A 23,257-nucleotide genomic window follows, 5' to 3' on the forward strand; every position below is an offset into this window, starting at 1 on the left:
AAAAATGGCAGTATCCCAGATTGAGAGTAGCATGAAGGGTCACTCATGTGAATAAATCTTAAGGAAAACTGGGTGTGAGATGCAGGTGTTTGGTACAGGAACTTCCTCTCTAAGGAAGACAAGTTCTTGAGTTTTTCACAGGCACCCTTAGCTAGTGTTTATCTCACAGATGTGTCACTGCTCCACAGATTTGTATCTTAGAAGGAGAATGTTAAAATGAAAAGGTGGTTGAAGTTCAGGTGTCACTTTCCATATTGATGTGGCTATATTCTGTATTGTATTTGTTTAACCAGTATCACTGTACCTTTGTGATTTCCCATATATTCACAGGATGTGGTGTAGTAGAATCAATGTAATGCAGATTTTTGTGTATTCTATTCTATACATAGAATATATATATATAGTAATGGTATCTAAACAGAGTCCAATCACAGATAATAGCCTGCTTTGTAAGAAGTGGTTTTAAATCCTGTACCTTGACCAGACTGGAGTTTGAAAGTCAGAGGACACGACTGAATGTTCAGCTGGAGTATAATCGTGATCATCTACAAAAAACAACAAACTCAGTCAGCAAGTTGAGGGAGACAATTCTTAAAGATGAAGCTGAGATTATCAAGCTAAAGAAGGTAATAATGAAAATAATCTGTCTTTGTAACTCAATACATTCTTTCCTCTCAGTTTCAGTTTTGAATAAATGTAGTTGATGCTGTGGATTAATCTTTTAAGGGGTTAATTCAGGGTTGACTTTGTAATTGCTTAGAAAAATGCAGATGCATATTGCATTTTAACTTTGGAATAACCTGCCATATTTGAATGCTTATTTTTTATTAAAAATAAGCTTACTAAAAAATAAGTTTTGGATTACTGTCTGTACAGTATTATTTTATATTTTATTCAGTTAATGTGTTCTGTTGATATGAACATGCAACATGTAACTATAGATAAAACCAGCAGCATGTGGCTCAGATTCAGCAGAGATTTTATGAGCAAGAGCAAGCAACTCTGGTGCTTTACATCTTTAAGCTACTTTACAGCCACTAAAATATTTAAATTAATGCTATGAAACCCATATAGATTTTTAGTTGAAGTAATATGTATGGGTTTCTCCTTCACAGTGCTCTTTATTCTGTACTGTGCTGATGTTAAAGAAACAAGCTTGTGCTTGTTCACAGAAAAGGGAAGGAGAAGATACGTGCTTTGAACAAAAAACAAAATGTGAAATGTATAAAACTGCCACAAAGTAGGGGAAACCCCCCCCCCCCAGTGCCTTTCACATCTTCACTCTAACACATTTGAATGCAGCAGGTTGAAACTTTAGCTCTCTCTTTCTGTATAGTAGAGGTTTCATATCTAGATTATTAGTGGGAGGTTAAAGATCTAAATATTTCTATGCAGGATGAGGAAAAGCTTCTTAAAAAAGTCAATGAACTTTTGGAGGAGCAGCAACAGCTTAAGGATAGACTAAGTGCTCATAAAGCTGAGCTTGCAAAAAGCCACAATGAAGTTGAAGAGTGCAGAAAGATGATGTTAACTCTTAATAGGTAACTCCTACTTCTACTCCTGGGAAAATTATTAAAGGGATAATATTTAGAAGGGACTTAGTGATCACATGTTTGGATTAATCTTGTTTTGTTTTCTTGTGAAAGATTTATTAGAGACGTAGTGATTTCCATCTACAGCGTGCCTTGGTTTAACCATGTTTCTAATTCAGTGGGTGAAGGAGAGTATTTCAAGAGGTCCATCCCATAAACCATACAGAATTATTCTATTACCTGCCTAGGCTTAGGTCTCACTGTGATCTCTGACCACAGATCTGTTATCTCCTGTGGTGAATGTGTAGTAGCTTACAGCTTGACTGGCAGCATGTGAAGTTCCCTCATAGTTTTACAGTTCAGTTTGAGTTGTAGAGTGAGTCTGATTAATGGGAACATTTTTATTTTCCAATTTTATTGTTGTTTTTCCAGACTTTTCATATGTTGGATACCTTAAACTAATACTAACTTCAGGTCATTTTTTTCTCCTACTGTTATATGAAATCAGCTCCTTTGTGGACAGTTTATACTTCAGTTCTGTTGTGCTTGCTTATTACAGGAGTCATCACTGTGTTTAAAAACCCCATCACACTGGCACAGTTATGGCCATGAAATTTTCTGTTAACTCATGACTGTATGCCTGGTAATTTATGTTGTGTATAATTTTAACTGTGTTTCTGCTGATAGTAACTTGATGCTACCAGAGGAATTGGTAGCTGTTTCTGGGAGAGTAATGATAAAAGATACTTGGTTACATGTTAAAGGATCAAATCTCCATACATGTTCACTAGAGCTGAACAGAGCAGAGGTAGTCTTAATTAGGAAAGATGGGTATTTGAATGTGCTTTTAAGTGAAATTGGCAATGAACTGAGACTGAGGCTCCCTCTGGAGTAATTCAGGAGAATGAAGGGGATGGCAGAAGTAGCATTTTCCTTTGTTTGATGGGGGTTACTGAAGAGGAAACAGCCCTCTTGGTGCTTGGAATCTGTTGTCTGTGCTGTGTTTTTCATGCTGTTTTTCTGTGGATGTTGTTGGCAGTGATGTTTCCACTCTTGTTTTGTGCCTTTTGTGCATATAGAGAAGCCACAAAGTTGCAGAGGGAAGCTACAGCTCTCGAAACCTCTCTGGAAGAGATGAGATTAAGGGGACATAATCTGCTGCTTGAATGCAAGGTGCAGGACTTGAAAATCAAGCTGCTGGCTGGATCAATGGATGACATCAGTGAAGTAGAGGTACTTAAAGTGTTTGCAGAAGATGGAGCAGCACTTAGTCATTAATTTAATTTTTGCTTCCTTACAGGACCGTTTCTCTTCTATAGTGATGTTCAAACCAATCCACTCTATTCATGTGATCAGGTCTCTTTCATTCAAAAGGATTTATTTTTATTTTTGTAGACAGAAAATACTGTTTGCAAGTATTTGTGCTGGTTCTTGAAACATACTCTTGTGAAACATATAAAATCGTACCATGTTACCACTGTCTCTTAATTTTAAAATCTTTTAATGAATTGGTTTTACAGTTTTAAAGTTAACTGTTGTATTTCTGAACTGGAGTGTCCTTCATCTTACAGCTAGGAACTGAAGTAGAAGGCACACAGACTCTATCAGGGATCTATGAAAGGGAAGAGGCAATTCAGATAGACTACAGCACCCTAGGAGTCGACCTAAAGGTAATCTTTTGTCTGAAATATTAGAGATGAAGTTTCTGATTTTTGTTTTTGTGAAAGGTATTTTATTTGTTGTTTATTTTGTTCTTCACCCTAGTCTTTAAGTGACACTTGGTAAAACCACTGCTAAGCTGAAGTGCATGTGTTATGTGTGCTCTGGTTTTGTGCTCATGATGTAGCATTGATGTGTGGGGTTTCTAGATAGGTCAGTTTCCCATACAACTGGCTTTAACTTACAGCTTACCTGAACCACAAAAATGGAATTGAGAGACTTACTATAACCTTGATTTTTTTTTTCTTCCTCCTTTAGCTTCTGCCTTGAAGTTCCAGCTTTTTGTGTTAAGGCTCAAAACTCCAGAACCCAAGGGTGGCTGTGGGGGGGTTGTGTACCTTCTGTTTGTGGTATTTGCAGAGACCAAGGGTTCCCATCCTTCCCTGTCTAACAGCCCATTAGGTCACATTTTCTCAGCAGGTTTTGTAGTTTCTTTTTTCCTTTTTAATCTGGAGGAAAATAGTTAAATGTCAGAGGCTAAGCACAGAACAAAGGATGCATCTGTCATCAGTGGAACTTATCTAAACTTCACCGAGAACCTCTTCTTTAAAAATCAAGGAGTGAAGAACTAATCCTGCTCCTGTGTTGTATTTTTAAAAGGGAATTGAGAGAAAATAATTGGCTTCCTGTTTTTAAAGTCCTGGGGAAGAAGAGTGAGGGCCTGGTAGACTCATTGCAAGAAATAAGACCTGGGTGGCATTTTCAGTTGTGTTTCAAGTTAAAGCTATTAATGAGTGGGGTAATTGTTTCAGGAACCATGAGTGCTTGCTATATGTGTTGAAATGTCTGGGCCTAAAAGCAAATTAGATTCCTCTGTTGGTTTTTTTTTCTTTAGGAACTAGAATCTGATAAAGATATAGAGGATCAAGTGAAGCAAATGCAGCAAGAAATCAAAGCTAAAGAGGTCACATTAATGAAGACAGCTGCTCCAAATCTGAGAGCAGAAGAGAAGTTACTGATAGCTCGGGACAAGTTCCAGGAATCGATAGATGGTAACACTGAGTCTTTCATGTCAGTCACTTTTGTGATTACACCTTAATTGAAATTCCTTTTGTTGGGGTTGGTCCTGCTGGCTTTGCCCCTTTGAGATATTAAGGTATTTTTTGTGCTCAAGTGTTTATCCTCAGTCATGTTTTTAGTTACATGTAGACAACATACACTTGAGTGTGGAGTAGTTTGTTGAAATACAGTTTGAGTGATTAGGAAAATATTTGTTCCCCACATGACATCATAAAGTGTTTTTTACTAGCTTTCTGAGAAGTACTGACTTGAATGTTAAAATTGCTTAAATTTTCTTACATAACTGAAGGAGCTGTGTGTGTTGTCCAAAACTCATACATGAGCATTTCTGCAAAATGGTTAGTATCTCTAGAGAATTTTGAAGATATTAACAATATAAGAACTTAAGGGGTTCTGGAGCTGTACCAGGTCAGTGCTGGTGCTGCTTAGGGCTGCCTGGTTCCCAGAAGGAATTAGGAGAACAATATTCCTTGCTCCAGACAAACGTGGCACAGAGCAGATTGAATACATCACACCTTTGCTGGTTTGTGGCTCTTCCATTTGAAATTTGGAAGGAAACTCACACTATGTCGGTATGTTCTTTTTTCTGCAATAAGTATTTTCTTTGTTGCTGTTCATGGAACCCACTATACTTTTGTTCTGTGTATTTGCTGTTAAGGAGTAATTCCTGTGATTTTTTTTCCCGTAGCTTTTGAGGCCAGCAGAAAGGAGGCCAGAATGTGCAAGCACGAGTTTGAAGAGGTGAAAAGGAGGAGATACGAGCTGTTCAGCCGGTGCTTTGAGCACGCCTCCATAGCCATTGACAGGATCTACAAGAGGCTTTGCAGGAACAGCAGTGCTCAGGTGTGTTGTGTGCAGGGGCTGGGCCTTGAGGCCGTGCTGGATGCTCTGGTACCTAGAATAAAGTAGCACTTGTGGTTTCCAAAGACAGTCTCAGACCTTAAGAAGAAAATGACAGAAATAAAGACTACAGAAGTTTAGGATCAGGGAAGGAACAGGCAACAAGCCTAAGTATGCTTGACATTAGACAGAGAGGTAATATGTGAGCAAAACTGGGGACTGTTCAGCTTGGCTTAGTTTAACTCTTTGCTTTTAGCAGACTTGTAAATTATTGGAGCACAAGTGTGAAATGTAATTGAGTACTTCAGTTAAAATAACATTGGTTTACACATCAACTTACACTAATAATAATCATTAGTACAGACAGCTGAAAATTGTGAAGCAGTGCTAGTGTTTTGTACAAGGTCTTGAAGCACCTTCTACCCCACTTTAAATATTTAGAAAATATAAACAGATATAACATGTCTTCAACTTTTAATAAACATGTTTCTTTTAAGAAAATTGTCTCATAATTATCATTGTTACTGTTCCTGTGTTAATACCAGAAGTCAAGAGGGAACTCCCAAATGCTTTGGTTTTCTCAAATTCCACAGACTGTGGAATGTCTAAAGGACTGACCTCTTGTCTGTCTTAAGATTGTGTTTTTCTTCAGCATGTTGTGTGTTGGTTTGGTTTTCTTCCATGATGTCTGTGATCTGAGGAGAGACATTTGAAATGAGGGTTAAGTAAGGAAATTTCTCTTACCTGTCTCCTCTTGTGCAGAGGGGAAGAGTCTGTATTATTTTATTGTCTCTTCTATTAATGAGAAAAATAAACCATCTGGCAGTGATCTTACCCATCATACCTTTAGTGGTTAGGAAAATGGTGATTCCTTTACAATAATACTTTTAAATTTTGTCCCTGGGAACCAAGATACAAAGTACAGAAAAATACTTTAATACAAGCAGTCTTTGTCCAGCTCAAAACTAGGTTCTGTAAAGCTAACAAAGGCAATTTTGCAAGTATATTGTCTTCCAGGCAAAAAAAACCAAGAAATCTGCTTTTGAAGTCTAACATTTCAATAATTTTTAAAAATCATAGCAGTTACATAAAAGGTGATAAAATCAAGCTTATTCAATAGTTGAAAATCTGGAAATAACAAATATGTGGCACCATTTCCACACTGGTTTTGTTACTGAGCCTCTTGGATCCTGGTTTGTTGACAAAACCATTTTCTCCAGGAACTGGATACTGCTGCTCTCAGAATGGATGAACAGCTTCCCTAAAAGGGAACAAAACTCACGGATTCCTCACTAGCTCAGGCAGTATTTAAACCTTAAAAATACCCAGCTAGATAATTTGATAAATCTCACTATTAACAATTAAATGTATTTGTTTCTAGGCCTTCCTTAGTCCAGAAAACCCTGAGGAGCCCTATCTGGAAGGGATTGGCTTTCACTGCGTGGCTCCGGGCAAGCGCTTTATGCCCATGGACAGCTTGTCAGGAGGGGAAAAAACAGTGGCAGCCCTGGCTCTTGTGTTTGCTGTACACAGGTAAAAAGAGCTGTTCTGGGACTATCCAGGGGGGAAAAAAAAATGTTAGGGTATTCTCCAAGTATCTGGCCAAGTAGGTGATAGAAAGGGACCGTGTTATGCTTATACACATGTTAAAAATTCTGCTAATGGAGTGTTCAAGCATTGCTGAAATCCTTATTCTTTATCTGTCATAACTTCATCTATTCAATGTAGAATTTCATGTTAATTAAAATACTAACTGTTAATGAGTTTCTTGTCTATTATGTAATATTAGATGTTAAATTATTATTTATTTACATAATTATTTAATTTACAATAAATATACGAATAATATTGAAAAATACTACCAACTTTATTTATAGAGTAAGTAAGTAATTAGAATATTGATTAACCTTTTGGTATCTCAATGCAAAATACCATCTTGTCTTCTACAGCTTTCGTCCAGCTCCTTTTTTTGTTTTGGATGAGATAGATGCTGCACTGGATAACACAAACATTGGCAAAGTAAGTTGCTCTTTTACTGACAGTATCTGGTACCTTCTGTAAAAGGGTGACTACTTCCATTGCAGAGTGTTGGGATACAGAGGTTGTTTAGCCTGACTGAATCTGTTTTAAATTAGATTGGATTTAGGGCTAAAGTAATGAGTCTATGATGTACAGGAGAAATTTAAATTCCTTAATCCAAGTGTGTTTGATTGGTCTCTAAATTGGGAGGGTGAGAGGAGGTGATGAGGAGTGTGCAGGTCTGTTGTGTAACCCCGTGTGGCACAGTCTGACCTGGAGGGCACCTGGGAATTGTGCTGCTTGGAATTGGTAAGGCCTTGGAGCTCCCTTGGCTCCAAGAAGTAGCAAGGAGTGTGTCTGCAATGTGGAAACCAAGTCATTCTGTTCCTGCAGTGTTTAATGGAATTGGCTTAGTAACTATTTTTGCATTAGCACCAATAAAGTTGTTGCTCCAGTCATTTTAGTCACATGACTTTTCTTGATTAAAACACCTTCCTTCCCTCTTAATTTCTCCTTGCCCTTTTTGCCAGTAACTGTTCAATGTAACAAGAACTGGGGCTGGAGCACAAACAGCAGAGATTGCAGCTGTGGATGGCAGCCCCTGGGAGGGGGAGGCTCAAACAGGGGGATTTTGTTGTAGGGAGGAATCCTAAAGCTCTCCACGTATGCCTGGATTTTTTTCTGTGGAAGCATTCCTTTTCAGAACAGTATTTCTGCTAGCATTACTGCTAATGTCAGTCTTGGTAGAGCCTAACAAACACAAGCAGTTGTTTAAACACCAAATCTTGTGGTTTTTCCCCTGATGGCATTAACTGTGATGTGCCAAGAACCCCAGAGTTTGCTTGGAGGGTACCTCTGGAATAGATAGCAGGAAAGCTTTATCACTTATGCGTGCCAGATAGAATTCAATTCCTTCTTGGAGATTACTGACTCACTGTGAGAGGTTCCTGAACCTGAATTCCCTAAATAATCCTTGGGATGCAAGTCCACAAGAGTTACCCAGGCCCTGAGGTTGTTTACCTTGGTGCAGTGTGTTTCAGCAACATGAGTTGGGATGTAGTGGGGCTGTAATGAAGATCCCTAAGGAATTTTCAGGGTTTGGCTCTGAGTGACATGATTAAAAACAAGATTACACATCCCACAGCACCTCTGTGAGCTGAGCTTCTACCCAATACTGCTCTGCTGACGAGTCTCACTTGGGACCACTCTAAGATGATGTATTCTGGAGGAATATGAGTGTTGAGTTTTCTGTTATTCTTTCTGGGCTCAGATGTCTCAAGGCTGGTGACTTGGAGCAGTGCAGGCTGACTCCAGTTCCTTTGGTGTTACACCATTTACTGCTGAACTTCCCATTTCTGCTTCTTGTGGAAGCTGTGCTGTGTCAGGTGATGAGCACAGCCCATCTCTGCAGCTCTCTGGGGTGGCTGGCTGTTGTGTTTCCTGGCTCTGTCTGGAGCTGGGCAGGGACCCTTACCTGCTTGTTACCTGGATGACTTTGTTAATCCAAATAGGTTCCTGTACTCTTTGCATGAAGGTGAGGATTTCCATATTGGCTACCTGTGATGCATTACCAGAGCTGATAATGATTAGTAGAGTGCAAGAGGCACTTCTGCACTTTGCCCCTCTGAGGAGGCTCATTCTGCCTGGCAGAAGAGAGGTTCCCTTTACACCTAAGGATGTGCTGAGCCCCATTCTTGTCAAAACACTGGAAACAAAGAGGTGATTTTGCCTCTGTGCACCTGGATTGCTCAATTCAAACATAGCTAAAATTAAATACTGCAAGTGGGCAAAACTGATCTGTGAAAGATTGTTGCTGGTACTCACTGGTGTCTATTTTTTATCCTAAGAAATTAATCTGTTTTTTCAATTCTTTCAGATGGATGATGTAGTAAAGCAGATCTCTCACTAACTGGAACTATACTCTGAATTTACTGTGAAGTTTTTAACTTACTAACAGTCCTTCCAGTAAAAAATTAATGTCCATGTCATATAGATAGAAGTGTGCAGGCAGAGAGCTCATTAAAAAGATACTGGTTTTCCTTTATGCGGCATTTAATTTATATTGTGGGACATTGCAATCTCACCAGTTAATAACTTAAATTTCATACCTTTAAGTTGCATTATTATTGAGAAACTTGCTACTCTCTGCAGTGAACTAATTTAAGGTTATTATACAGCCAGTAGCAAACTTTTTGACACTTTTGAAAAAAACTTATTTGGGGATTTCTACCTTCCTTTCTAGTTATACAAAGTAAAATTGTTATTCATTGGCACTAGTGGTTTTTTTATAGCTTTATTCACTGGAATGAACCATTATTTTCTTAAATGTTTCTAAAAAGCAGCACACCTGAGGGGTTGTCTTAAAACCATGCAAGATATCTGGCTTTTAAAACTGGTTTATTTCTCATGTTAGCAGTCATGATGGAATTGTGCAGCTAGCACAGTTCAGTTCTTCCCTCACCATTCCCCAGTCACAGCATTGTTTCAGGTTGCCAGAACTAACTGAAATACTTGGTTTCTTCCCAAAGGTCTCGAGTTTCATTAGAGAACAGGCACATGAGCAGTTCCAAATGATAGTCATTTCCCTGAAGGAAGAGTTTTATTACAAGGCAGATGCATTGATTGGAGTGTGTCCTGAGGTAACAGTTAATTTTGGGTAGATAATGCACATGGGGCTGTTGAAGTGCTGGGTCACACCTGAGGTGTTGCACACAGTTGGTGGCTGGGTGTGTCCTGCTGTGCAGGTGCCAGCTTTGGGGAGCATCCTTTGGGGAACTCATGCTCACGATTGCATCTCATAGTTATGAAATGCTTATTTCAAGTACCAGAAGGTGTTACCTGCTCTGATGCTCCCTCTTTCAGTACAATGGTATCATGTTCAGCCAAGTCCTGACCCTGGATCTTACCGAGTACCCAGAGGAGGAAGAGGAGGACACAGCAGAGAAGCCCAGCCGTGGTTCTCTCTTCGAGTAGTGCCTGGATGCTGTCAGGGCCAGGTGACAACAGGAACTGGGCTCACAGCTGGCTGGTACAAACCTGAGTTTGAATGTGGCTGTTAGGGGTTGACAGGGAAATGTTCACTTTTCAAGTGAAGCAGTTTTGCAAAATATTAAGGGAATCAACTGCTACTCCTTGATGCAGTTTCGTTAAGGAGTGAGAGCCCGAGGCTGTTTCTGAGGTGTGCAGTGTGTGCACTGGTACCCAAAGCTTTTGTTCCAAATATTTTGGCTGTAAGAAGTGCTGCAGGTTCATTTCTATAAGTAGAGTATCCCAAAGAACCAGCCTCTTGTTTTTCTTAGGAAAAGTCCACAGTGCCAGCATGATGTTCAGGTGCTCGCTGCTCCAGTCAGGACCTTTTGAGTTGTAGCTGCTTCTGTTTGCCTTCAGAATAGGATTATTTCCTCTTTTCTAAAACAGTGAGGTACTGGAGTGTGTTCATTATCTTGGGTGACTTCTGTGACAATCAGACTTCAGTTCTCCACTGCAGCCTTACACAAGTATTAGTTAACTGTACAAAAACTGGGGATGCAGCTCTAGAGCTGTGATGTAACCTTGAAAAATTTCACCTCTGAGGTATTTCACCTCATACAGAAGTGGAAAGAGTGAGTCATGCTATAGAGGCAAATGAAATATATATACATACATAAAACATATAATATATAAATGTAATGTTATTATGTAGCTGTCCCAGTACACTGAAGTTACTTATTTTGCTGACTGTTTTTCATCCAAGCAGATGGAAGTTAATGAATTTTTCATCTAAAGTTAATGAAGCTGGTTAAAGAAAACTGGAAGCTGGAATTGCTTTTTCTGGCTTATGTTCCACCTCTGAGTGGTGAAGAGCTTCCCTTGGTTTGTGGCTGTTAATAATTTTATCTTGTGTTCACAGAGCAGGTTCTCTTTGTCCTGTGGGTTGCTTACAGATATCTGCCTTGTCATGTGCTGTGAGCCCTGGGCTTGTGCTGGGCCTGTGAGGATCCTGCCTCAGGGAGGAAGATTGTCTGAGCAGAGTGTAATGTGTTTCACAGGAATACAAATGTTCATCAAATACTTGTGTTATTGCCACACTTCACTGAATAAAATAATTTACTCTGAGGCATGAGTCAGCATCAGTGCCTTGTTTGAGAATCTGGTAACAGATGTATTAGGAGATAAAACAACCCCTTGCTCTTCTGCTTTTGAGGATACAATAAATGGCCCTCAAGACAGGAGGCTGCTGGACAAGCTACAGTTCAGCAGGATCTACAAGGGAAGAATCACCAGTGCTGGGTGTAAGCTGATCCTTACCAAGAGGAGGGATGGGATTTCCTATTGTGGATCCAACTTCAAGCACAGGATAAGGAGTTGCATGACTTTAGGTCATAGTGGTAGTAATGAGGGTCATAAATACCTCAGTGCAGGTGATGGATTTTGCTTGGCTTGGAACAACAGGTGAAGCTGGATCTTGTGGATCATCAGGATCCACAAGAGCCTGACCAGTCACTTTGCAAAGCAGCACTTTCCAGCACTGCAGGAGCTGGTTGTGTGACAAGAGAGTGAAGAGCTGCCAAACCACGGTTCAGAGAGAAATGTCACCTGCCAGACCCACCCCCTACCCTCCTGTAAAACCCCAATGCAGTGTGACCTGTTTGCAGAAGGTGTCACAGAAATCCTTCAGCCCTGTCAGGTACACCATCAGCACAAAGGACAGCCCTGGACATGCTCTCTTGCAGCCACTGCTGGCTGGAAAACCACAGTCCTTACCAGTGCTGGCTGCAGTGGGAATTCTGTCTTGCTGCCAACATGGTGCAGGTGGGGGCAGTACCAGGTACTGCTGGGCCTCAGCTTCACCCTTGGAGCAGTTCACCCAAAAGCAAACTTACACACTAGGGATCACCTGCTGTCCAAGGCAGCAGGCAGCACAGTCTGTGATGTAGCAGTATTTAACATTTCCACAGGAACCCACTGCAGAGGGGTCAGGGAGTGCCAGCCCTGCGCTCTTGCAGCCTTTCCTTCCCAGGTGCTCTTGTGCCTTACCAGACAAAGGAAGAATCAAATCCTCTTGCCAAAATGGAAAGCAGGTGGGTCATCATGCTGTGGGTTCCATAAATGTGGAACAGCACTGTTCTTCGGGGCTTGGGGATCAGAGACTGAAGCCTGCAAGACCCCTGAAGAATGCAGAAACCCAGCTGCAGTTCAGCTGCTGGGAGAACTGAAACCCCTCTATTTCAAAGGCACTTCTGACAGATTCACATGTTGGGTGGCTTCACCTGGGGAAGAGTGTGGTCCAGGTGGCTTCACACAGATGCAAAGAGAAGTTTGTGTATCTTCTGTCCCTGCAGGTCCTGCCTGAGTGGTCTGGCAGTGCCAGGGGAGTGACTCACTTGACTCTCAAGCTTTACACACGACACATTAATGGCTTTAGAAAAGAGAAAGCTAGTATGTACAATTTTATTCCACTTACAATCATGAAAATACCAGCTGAAAACTTTCCATGCAGCAGATGTAAAACACCTACTGTTAAAAAGCTTCTGGGGTTTGGAGTTTTTTCATTCAAGAGTGGGTGTATCTGACTGCTTGATCCTCTTAGGAGGGTCAGTGCCACTTTCTCCTAACTTCCTTTTGGCACAGTCCACACATGATGTTCCTGGGGTGAGAGAGGGCAAAGAAAACACATTAATATTGCTACATCCATGGGCTTGGTGTACTTTCTATTCTAAGCAGCAGCTGGCAAGATAAACACAATCCTGGTCCCCCAAGGTGCTCAGATTTGGATTCTGAACTACATGTAACATTCAACCTGGGCTCAAGATCTCCCCCAAAACTGACCTCTAGTACTGACACAACAAGGACTCAGCTCAGCACTCAGCTGCTTTTTGTCACAGCTAATTTAACACTTGTGCAGTTCACACCTGACTCTGGATCCTTTATTCAGAGGCCCCAGCTTGAGCTGGAGGGTTGAAACAGGTGCTGAAACTACCTAAAGATGGTGCTAAAAAGTTAGTAAAGGAGGACTGTTAATAGCAATGTTAAGAGGGACTGGGATAAATTGTACTGAGGGTTTTGGTTTCTGATCTGCCTAATTGTACTTGATTGAAATTGGGGTTGATGAACTTAGTTGAGAGAAAGGTCCCATTGGAATTACAAAACTAATCTCTGGCTTTACACCTGCACACAAGTGTCTTGGAGCTTGTGTGCTTTTTGCTTGGGGAAGAGCAGGGTTCTCACCTCCTGCACTGCCAAAGGCCCTTACATGCAGCACCAAATGATATTTCTATACAATTCTGATGTTGACTGTAGCAGCACGGATCTCTCAGGAGTGGAATCTTTTGAAGTTGTTTCGTTGTATCTTTTCCATCAATTGGAATGTATTATTGCTTGGGTTATTCACAGAAATATCACAAAGCAACCTGAACAGCTCAGCTGTAAAATCACCTTCAGTACCACACCCTGGAGATTCAGTTTTCCTAACCCCCTTAAGGAAGGCTTTTGAAACAGAAACCTGTATTTGGAAATCTAAGCCAAAAATCTCATTGATGGTAGCCTGTAAAAGCTCCAGAAAATGTATATATAGAAAGTTACTGGCATTCACCAGAATACTCTATTTGTCATTTGATAGACCTGAAAAGGCCATCAGTTACCTGCTGCTAGGCAGAAAGAAAACCAGAGACTAAAAAAGAGCATTCAGCAAACTTTCAGAGCTAAATCGGAGCTCTGCACAGTAACTACTTAATTACTTTAGAAATAAGGGGGGTATTTTTCTTGTGTTGGTAGGATTATGGGACTTTCTGTGAAAATAAAAACCTTACTTACCCAATAGCGTTGTGCTGTCCACCCGATCAGCATCTAGAGAAGTGTAAAAGACATCAGCAACACACATGAGCATCCAGGAAGTTTTTATACTTTCATGCACCATCCCAAAACAGCAAGGTTTTATTTAGAATCCCAGAACGGTCTGGTTGGAAGGGATGTTAAAGTCCATCCAATTCCACCCTCCTGCCATGGGCAGGGACACCTTCCACTATCCCAGGCTGCTCTAAGCCCCATCCAGCCTGGCCTTAGGCACTTCAGGGATGGGGCAGCCACAGCTTCTCTGGGCACCCTGTGCCAGGGCCTCACCATTCTGATCACAAAAACTTGTCCTCTTCATATCTAATCTAAATCTATGCCATTTCAGTCTGAAGCCATTCACCTCATCCTATCCCTATGTGAGTGTGACCATCCAGCCCATTTTCTACCCGCATCCCCCAAGTCTTCCTTTTTTCCCTTTTTAAAAGTAGGAGTTATGTTTCCTCTTTTCCAGTCAGTGGGAACTTCCCCAGTTGACACAGTTTTCCAAATCATATGGCTAATCAACTTCATTCCTGGTTTTGCAGATTGAGAATTCCACCAGGACATGATTGCTCCAGCCCAGGCTACTACCAGCCCTGACCTCAGCTCCAGCTGAACCTCTCCTCAGCTGGGCTCTCTTTCAGCTCTCCTAGGAAGTGGTCCTCAAGGCATTCCAGGCTTCCTGGACTGCTTGTGGTTTGCTGTGTTCCTTTTCCAATGAGTGCCCAGGGGTCTGTAGTCCCCAGTCTGCATCAAGCTTATCTTGGTTTTGCATTTCTCGTTTCTTTAATATAACCCTTTTAACAAACTCCCCCTGCTACATTTTAGAAGAGAGTTTGTAAATAGGCACAAAAAACCAAACCCTGACAGTTTGGTGATGTACAGAGCAGTTCTGCACACCTGAAAATGGTTTTGTTTGGGATCTTGACTTGTAAATGAGATCATGAGGTTTCCAAATCCAAGTAAGGTCCCTCTTCTTACAAGTCTGATGCAAATCAGGCTGCAGAAAAACTTCCTGAAATCTCAGTGGTGTGATAAATATTTTTTTTCTAGCCTTCATGGAAAGAAAAACACAATGCAGTCTAATTGGAATATTCATCAAGTCACAAAAACCAGGATATTAATTTGGACACACACTTTTCAGGGAAAGGTTCCTCCTACGCACCACCTGGGAATAATTTCAGACAAAACAGTTTCACTGAAATGATAAACAGAAGAGCTGTCAAATAGCAATTCTTCCCAAGGTCATTTAGTCACTTCCCTCTGTTCTCTGGATAAATCAAAACAGAACTGTCATTGTTTGGAAAACATTAAAGAAATCTCTTTCCTTAGACATACAGTTGTTGTTTCTCTTCATTCTCTTCACAACCCTAAGTGTACTAAACCAAACACTTGCTGGATGCAGATTTAATTTCCCATTCTATGCTCAGTCAGATATTGTGGCTCAACCAGTTTATCCCTTCAATTCTCTTAGTCTCTCTTCCTGACAAGTCAGATTTCTGACAGTGTAATACTCAATAAGCTGAAGTAGTTCACACATCATAAATATAAGTAAACATCTTTACCAAATACTAACAGAGAGACAAATCCAGAATTCAAGATTAAATCTGCAAGCATCCATAGACCTCCAAAATCCACAGATTTTAAAAAAACCATCTAGTTACAGTTTGGCCACATGCTCCAACTCTGCATGTCCCAGACTGCACACAAGGTCAGTGTCTTGGATCAGTGCCCAGGCAGGGCAATCTGCTCCAGATTGTGCTGTTGTGCTGACACATTACCTGGACTTCTCTGTTTGCAGATTTGAGCAGTCAGATCCTGGACATACTCTGGGAATTGTTGGAAGCAGTCCCCATAGGACACCACTTTTATTCCATGCAGCAGCATATCTGCTTGGAGCTTAAAAAAGTGGTCTTCATTTTCTTTAAGCACCAACATGTAATGTTCTAGATCCACTTTGTTCTTTACTGTGTAAAGAAAAAGAGCTTGGAATATCTGGTCACGCAGAGTCTCTCCACAACCCAAAAACAAAAAAGACTTGGTTCGGTACAAGTTCTGAAGAACCTCCTGTGAAGGAACAGAAAGCAAGGAGAGCCACATTTACTTCAGCAGACAAAAGCCAAGGTCAGAACTTTTAAAATACATCAGCCAGGAAAGGACCAGCAGAGCAGAACCTCGCTAGTGACCAGAAAAAAGCAAATGTTTTAGGACCAGGCCAAACTGACATTTCTATACTATGGTTCCTACAAAAAAAAAAAAAAAAAAAAAAAAAGGAAAATTACAATACAAATATGGGAGTTGGAACAAGATCATCTTTAAGGTCCCTTCCAAACCAAGCCATTCCATGGAACTTAAACAGACATGTAAGTGTTGCCAGCAAGGGAATTTAAAAGAATTAGGGTGACAGAATATTGTAAATCAACCTCTAAATATGGAAAATGAATATTCCTGACCAAAAGTTTGACTTTCTAAGACAGTTAAGACAACATTAAATTCAGGATCCTGGTACCAATTTAAATCCCTAAGAAACCTAGCAATCATATGATGATGAATCCTTGTCCTGGTGTCCAGCATTTTGAGGCTCCTGTTCTCTCCAGAGATAAATACAAACTGTGACATGCAGCTGAGGGGTTTGGTTGTGATTTACACAGCCAGGAAGTGCCCTTGCAACAGAGCCATCTTCCTGAATAATTCTGAAGAGTTCCTCTGGTCCCCAAGTATTTAATTTGTGTGATCCCACAGAGCCTTAGATATCTCGTCTGCAGTGATTACAAGAAAAATGTTTGGCAAAACACAGTCAAAATTTTAAAGATCATACAAACCATGACTTCAGGATCTTGAGTAACATCCTTATATCCCGAGGGATCCAGCACCATTCCACAGGGATCTGTATACAAGCCGTGAATATGAAGAACTCCATATTTCACATGGCCCCTTGCCCACTGGAGAACCTAAAGCACATCATGCAAGATACATCCTTTTGTTATCATATACCACACTCACCAGGAATCTGCAAAACTATACACCTGAACAGACTTATAAACCACTTAAAGCAGAAACAACTCCTTTTGCACTTTCCTACAGCAAGAAATTGGAATTGCTGATTACACAGCTCACTTTAAATCATAACAAAGAGGTGATGGCTGATTCTGCAGCTGTCTCTGGCTTTTTGGGTTAAACAACCAGTCAACCAAGAAGCAAGTTCCAGCAGCACTGACAGAAAAGGTATGAATTTTTAAGTTTAAAGCAAATTAACAACCAGCCAGGTGAAATTCTATTTGGAATTTTAACAATGACTTTACACAAGTTAAATAATTTGTAGGTTTTTCTAGTAAATGGCAGGGAATTGTTTGACAAACATGTCACTGAAATTCTCCTTGGTAACTGTTATCAGATTATTCAGAATAAAGAGATACATAAAAGTAATGTCTGGGCATCTGCTGTAGCTTATAGACATACTTTAACAATTAACAACTTTTAGTCTTGACTCTTTAAACAGGAAACCATCTTTCAGTGCAGCTTATGTGCCGACTTGTCATAAATTAAGTCTAATAATTTTACTGCTCTCATCATACCTTATCCTTATCTTTAAGGTCTAAAGATTCCATAGGTTTACCCTGTTGCTGACCAAATATTTCAAGCAGGTTATCATAGTTTGTAGTCAGAACCATTGTGCCTCTCTCCATGAGCCTCAGGATGGACTGCAGCACCACAGGGTTCTGAATGTGTTGCTCTAAATTATCAAACACCTCCATCAAGCAATCCTGGAAGAAGTTGGGCTTCGTGTCCCCGGTACGCTGAGGGAAGAGGAGAGGAACACTGCATCAGCCCCAGGAGCTCTGCTACAGCTGCCTCCCACAGGAGCCCACACCACCTGGCTGCTTAATGCCAAAGGACTCCTGTAAAAGAGGGCTTGAACACCACACCAGCCAAAACCCAAACCACCCGACCAAAAGAGTCCACCACCAAAACAAATCTCAGTTTGTTCCAGTGTTCTTGCCTCCACTTGTCTGGATTTCTCAAAGAGCTTGTAATAAAAGTACAACAGAACTAAAGTTAGCTTACCCTGGATTCAGACACACCAGTCTTTTATCAGTGTTCAGTATATCCTGGATATCCCTGGGATATAGTATAAAGAGGGATGGGGGGGGCAGTTTCTGTGTTTTCATTCCTGGCTGAGAAAACTTCATTAATGATTAAATCTGCTATGAACACATGCAGACTCACTGTCACACTGGAGCTGCTGAGAGGCTCACTCCAGCCTACACTTAGCACTGTGTGTGTCACCCAGATGATTTAAACTAGGAGGAAGGCTTGGCAAAGGTCTTAACACCGTTTGAAAACCTCTGGAAACTCAGATGGATGAGTGAGACTGGGCATGGGTTGTCCTCAGGGAAGCAGGATCTGCACTGGTGATTCACAATGTGTGGCCCAAGGCCATCAGCAGGCTCAAGGCCTACCTGTACTCACAGGGTCCCTCCAGTCATAGCCACAGATCTAGAAATTCCTCTTTCAATCTCAAAAACATTACAGCAAACATTTAATAGTCAGGACTCTTTTTTGCATTAATTCTGATGAATGCTTGGGGATTTTTTAGTCTCCCCACAATGTACAATGTGCTGTACACGAAATTTCCATTTTCACCATTAAAAAAAATCAACTTTTGGAAGTAATGTTCCCTTAGAACAAAAGCACACAGTAGGCTCAGAAATTAACAGAGGTTACAGACATACTCACTGGTGACATCTTCCTGATGAGATCATGTGCAACCACAAGCAGGTCTCTCTCTTTGCTCACTTTCTTACGGAACTCGGCGACATCCCCGGGGTGCAGCACCTCCAGCTGCTCAGCTGCTCCAAGGACAGCCTCAATGCAGCTCCTCCAGGAGCAGAGTGCTGGGATTCCTGGGGCCACTGCAGCACTCACCCCCGTCCCGATCACCAGGAGAAGGTCCCGAGGCTGCTTTCTTATGAGACTTTTTAGGAATTTTCTTAAACACAGAAAACAAAAGTGTTGGTTGGTCATTGAGCAGTTCCTGGTTTGCCTGAAGAGCTCTGGGATTGACTCCAGAGGTTCACCTGAGCCATTAAAGTTTTTGCAAAACACCAGCAAACCAGCAGAACACAGTTCTCCACTCCCACACAACAGGGTGAGCTAGGCCGCCACAGAAGCTCGTGGCCTCCCCAAATCAACAAATAGCCTTGATGGCTTTTTGCCATTTCAGACAAATAAATGTGCATGGTTAATGCCAGCCAAAAAAAGGCATTGGAAACTTCCAATCACTCCTGTCTCTGAGATCCAAACTGACAATTGCCAATTTCCAGGCAAGCCCACCACCATTTCAAATGAAATTTTGAAAAGTAGGCAAAGGATTGTCCAATGACTGAGGTAATACATATGTGACAGAGAGGAAGTAGAACTATTTCAAAGGAACAAGCCACACTATTCCAAGAAAACAAACTTTTGGGTTTTTTTCTGGGAAAAAGTGGAATATTTTATTCTCATTTATGATCACTGTAGGGTATGTGAACATAGCAGGTTGATGCTGGTTCAATGAAGGGTTCATCCAACTCACTGTTCTGACATTACTACCCACAGATCCCTCTCAGAGGTGTGCTGGTGTTACACCCACAGTCCCTGCATAAACCAGCACAGAGGAATGTGAGGAAAATCTGTCTTTCATGATTGCTCAGCAAATAAGTGAAAATGCATACAAACCACACAGCAAAATCACTCTTTACAAACAAGGATTTCAGTAGTGCAGAAACTCAGAGCTCCCCTGACTTTCCAAACCACCTTTACAGATTTTCATGGTAATAAAGATGATTAACACATCTTATTTCACAATCATCTGTAACTATGTAGGTCAAACTATAATGTTCAACTTGAAATGGCCTCAGGCAAAGCAATAACCACGTAGGTATGGCTGCCAGCTAGTGCCTACAAATCAAATATGTTTGATGGCCCCATGTCTTCCTGCTACATTTAGCCCAAACTGTTTCCTCTCATTGTTCACTCATAAACAACCTGAGTGAGCATGAAGCACTTGGTCAGTGAAGAAACTAGCTTCTGGGATAATTTCAAGTTTTCTGGCACAATGTTGTTCCTGTATTCAATATTCAGCAGTTTATTCCTGCTGTGGTTTCAGATTTTCATCAAGAGACAGTTTTGTACCAACTCTAACACAAATTACCTGAATTTCTGCTCACTTCTAATGGTGGCCCCTTCTGGTGAATCCATCTCTGAGCCCTGAATAAAACAAAAAGCAAAATAATTCTTAATGCTTCTACCTTAGAAAAAGCCAAAACCAAAATCAGACTTATTACTGTTGATTTTTTCTCTTTATTCCTACCAACTGTTTTAATACCAAGGCTCCATGTGTCACATCCCAGTGAAGCAAGGCACTGATGGAAACAAACCTGCCAAAGGCCAAGTGTGCAAAGCCAGCACACTCCAGCTCAGCTTCCAAATGCCACAGGACTGAGACAACAGAGATGCAGCTATTCATGCAGCTAAAAAACACTTGTGTCTAAATTCAGGATAAAATTTATTATACCCACTAAAACTACAAGTCATTTCAAGTCAATTAATGAGTTTCTTGATGTTGTTTCATAATAATCAGTTTATTTAATCCAGTTTGTGGAAACCAGACTTCCACATGACAGCCTGCTCACAAAAAGCCCTCTGAGAGCCACCTGGCTGCATGACCAGACTGCAGGGTATGAGAGATTTTATTTAAAATACTTGCTGAGAAAAAAATAACTCATTTCTGTATTATCTATTATGTCTTATGCCTGAAGTACAAGAAAGACTCCATCTTGGCAGGAGGACTGGCTATGGGGTTATTACTTAGAAACCCTCAAATTTCATTACATGGGTTTATTTTTGCACAAGGATGTAATTTTTGTTTGGCTTTGAGACACAGTTTTTGGTGATGGTGATGGCAAACTGCAGTCCCTAATCCCTCAAATAAACATTGTGCCAGAGCTTGGGGCTCTTAAGGCAGTTGCCAGCTCTCTCATTCATGTGCTGGAAGCTAATTTGAAAGCAAGAAGCTCCAAATTTGGAGATTATTTGACTTAACAAAAAAAAAAAAAAACAAACCAAACCAAAAAAAACACAAACAAACAAAGAAAAAAGAAAAGCAAACCACTCCAAGCCCCACCCCCCCCAAAAAACCAAAAAAAGTTTAAAACCCACAAAAAACCCCAACCAACGAACTCCAACCCAACCCCCAAAAAAAGGCAAAACAATCCCCCCCTCCAAAAAAACAAAAAACAAAACAAAGAAACCCAAACAAACAAAAACTCAAAAAACCCCACAGATGTCTTCAGCAAATGCAGCCAGGGCGTCTTTTAAGGCAGAAAAGACTTTTCTTGTTGTAATATTTATTTTCTCTGTACTCCCTTCCCTGACCAACAGTACCCCATGGAGGTGCTCCCCTGTTGTCATTAGCACATCCAAAAATCAGGACAACGATCTGCCTTGGGCAAAGCACTTCAAATTCACACACGGCACCATCAAGGCTGGCAGAAACCTCCGGGATCAGCAAGGCCACCACCCCAGTGTCACCATAAACACCCCTAAAACATGCCCCCTTCATACATGGGAATGTAATGTGCAAAAAAGCAATGTGCAAAACAAATGCAAAAACAAAAATGCAAAGCAGAAAATGCACAATGCAAAAACAAGACAGGAAGGAAGCGCACCTTACTTTTGTGGAAAAGACAGTTCCTATTTTATAAGCCCATTCAAGAAAGCTTTATTAATCACAAGTCCCCACATTCAATAAAAGCATCTCACCAGGGGCTGCTGTCAATACCAGCATTTCAGACCTCGCTGTTCCCTTTCAGCTCCTGAAGCTGGTCGCTGGAAGGCGCAAGGCAGCGGGAGCGGCGATCCCCGCTCCTCACAGAGCCGCGACGCGGGACGGAGATCCAACCCGCCCGTGCTCCCAGCACCGGGAGCTGCCCCGGGCCATGCCCCGGGCCCGACCGCCGCTGCGGACAGCTGCTTTCCCACACGGCAGGCTGCAAGCCGGAGCCCGCCGCGATCCCGGGATGCCGGGCAGCCGGGATGGGAGCTGGCTCCTCACTCCCAGCGCCGCGAGGGGACATCGGAACCGCTCCTAATCCCGCATCTCTGCTGCTCAACGCGCTCCGGGTTTATGGGTGAAATAAAACCCAGGTCACCGCGCGAGTGTTTCCAGACACTTTGGGATCTGAAAACACCCAAAGGCAGCCGCGGGAAAAGGAATGCCGCTCCCGAGCCCGCCGGTTCCCTCTGAGGAGAACCACGCCGGGAGCGGGAGCCGGGCCGGGACAGCCGCTCCCAGTTCCCTGAGGGGAAGCCTGGCCGGGACAGCCGCTCCCAATTCCCTGAGGGGAAGTCGGGACGGGACAGCCGCTCCCAGTTCCCTGAGGAGAAGTCGGGCCGAGACAGCCGCTTCTAATTCCGTGAGGAGGAGCCGGGCCGGGACAGCCGCTCCTGCCGCTCCCAGTTCCCTGAGGAGAAGCCGGGCCAGGACAGCCGCTCCTGCCGCTCCCAGCTCCCTGCCGGCTTCCGGGAGCGAGCCGGACGCGCTCCAGAAGGAGCCGAGCCTCCCGCGCCCGGGAAACAGCCGCCCCGCCGCCGAGGTTCCGCGCAGCTCCGAAACGCAGATTCCGATCAGAATCCGCTCCCAAATCGCGGCCGTTCCGCTCTAAGCCCCAGGAGGGTGGGCGGCGGGGAGGGAGCGGGGCTGTCCCCTAGGTCCCGGTCCGGGAATGGGCATGGGAGCGGCCGCGGCTCCCTAAAAGCACTGAGAACCGAGAGGCAAGAGCGCCCGGCTGCGGGTGTGTGTGAAGCACAGCAGCCAGCTCTCAGTAGAGCAGAAAGCGACCTGGCTAACCCCCATATCAAGCAGTCAGTGCTCTGAAAACGTACCGGCGGTAGAGGTGTTAGAGATGAAAAGCATTACAGTGAGGGAAAATGCAAAACAAAACGGAAGAAAAAGGCACAGGCGGCAGCGTTACCTTGGGCGCCTCTCCTGAGGGCACGGCGGGGCTGGCGGGGGTGGCCGAGGCATCGTGCATGAGGCGCGGTGCTGTGGCGGCGGGACAGCGGGTGCCACAGGGCACCTGGGCACGGTGACCTGCTGGAGAGAAGGTGGCACAGGCCACCTGGGTCACCTGCCGGGACAGCGGGTGGCACAGGCCAGCTGGGCACGGCGACCTGCCGGAGAGCAGCGCAGCCCCGCTGCTCGCAGCCGGCTCCCCTCACAGCGCCAACACCCACAGCGCTCCTCCCCTGCGAATCCCTCTCTCTCTCTCTTTTTT

At 42.6% G+C, this 23,257-nt stretch overlaps 2 protein-coding genes across 5 annotated transcripts in view; one reads left to right on the top strand and one right to left on the bottom strand.

The window, feature by feature from the left end:
- SMC1B (structural maintenance of chromosomes 1B) overlaps positions 1-11,225 on the top strand; it is a 28,358-nt gene extending 17,133 nt beyond the window's left edge. For all 3 annotated transcript variants that reach the window (XM_064421158.1, XM_064421160.1, XM_064421159.1), the window contains 10 exons: positions 485-626; positions 1,396-1,541; positions 2,612-2,765; positions 3,104-3,202; positions 4,087-4,243; positions 4,960-5,114; positions 6,493-6,644; positions 7,061-7,130; positions 9,659-9,769; positions 9,993-11,225. In XM_064421158.1, the coding sequence (XP_064277228.1) occupies positions 485-626; positions 1,396-1,541; positions 2,612-2,765; positions 3,104-3,202; positions 4,087-4,243; positions 4,960-5,114; positions 6,493-6,644; positions 7,061-7,130; positions 9,659-9,769; positions 9,993-10,103 (1,297 nt within the window). In that variant the 3' untranslated portion in view covers positions 10,104-11,225. The remainder of the gene's footprint in view (positions 1-484; positions 627-1,395; positions 1,542-2,611; positions 2,766-3,103; positions 3,203-4,086; positions 4,244-4,959; positions 5,115-6,492; positions 6,645-7,060; positions 7,131-9,658; positions 9,770-9,992) is intronic.
- A 1,321-nt stretch (positions 11,226-12,546) lies between these two features.
- Positions 12,547-23,225, bottom strand: FAM118A (family with sequence similarity 118 member A). 2 transcript variants are annotated; one of them, XM_064421163.1, is made up of 8 exons: positions 22,955-23,225; positions 20,134-20,189; positions 18,678-18,930; positions 17,516-17,737; positions 16,763-16,891; positions 15,722-16,007; positions 13,923-13,955; positions 12,547-12,756 (listed from the first exon to the last, which is right to left on the bottom strand). In XM_064421163.1, exons 1-8 carry the CDS (start codon positions 23,012-23,014, stop codon positions 12,659-12,661), a joined length of 1,137 nt encoding a protein of 378 aa, XP_064277233.1. In that variant the 5' UTR covers positions 23,015-23,225; the 3' UTR covers positions 12,547-12,658. The 2 variants fall into 2 exon arrangements, with proteins under 2 accessions (XP_064277233.1, XP_064277235.1); XM_064421165.1 differs by lacking the exon at positions 22,955-23,225 and adding an exon at positions 21,744-22,487.
- Positions 23,226-23,257: the final 32 nt, after the last annotated feature.

Source organism: Passer domesticus, chromosome 5 (genome assembly GCF_036417665.1).
Source record: "Passer domesticus isolate bPasDom1 chromosome 5, bPasDom1.hap1, whole genome shotgun sequence".
NCBI classification, from domain to species: Eukaryota; Metazoa; Chordata; class Aves; order Passeriformes; family Passeridae; genus Passer; species Passer domesticus.

Bases quoted from the DNA above. Each gene is read 5' to 3' on its own strand.
- FAM118A (XM_064421163.1), bottom strand. From the start codon at position 23,014: ATGCACGATGCCTCGGCCACCCCCGCCAGCCCCGCCGTGCCCTCAGGA. The intron at 16,008-16,762 runs GTTTGTATGATC...GTTCCTTCACAG, and splicing joins CTCAAGATCCTGAAGTCATG to GAGGTTCTTCAGAACTTGTA. The intron at 12,757-13,922 runs GTAAGTAAGGTT...CTCTCACCCCAG, and splicing joins GGACAGCACAACGCTATTGG to GAACATCATGTGTGGACTGT.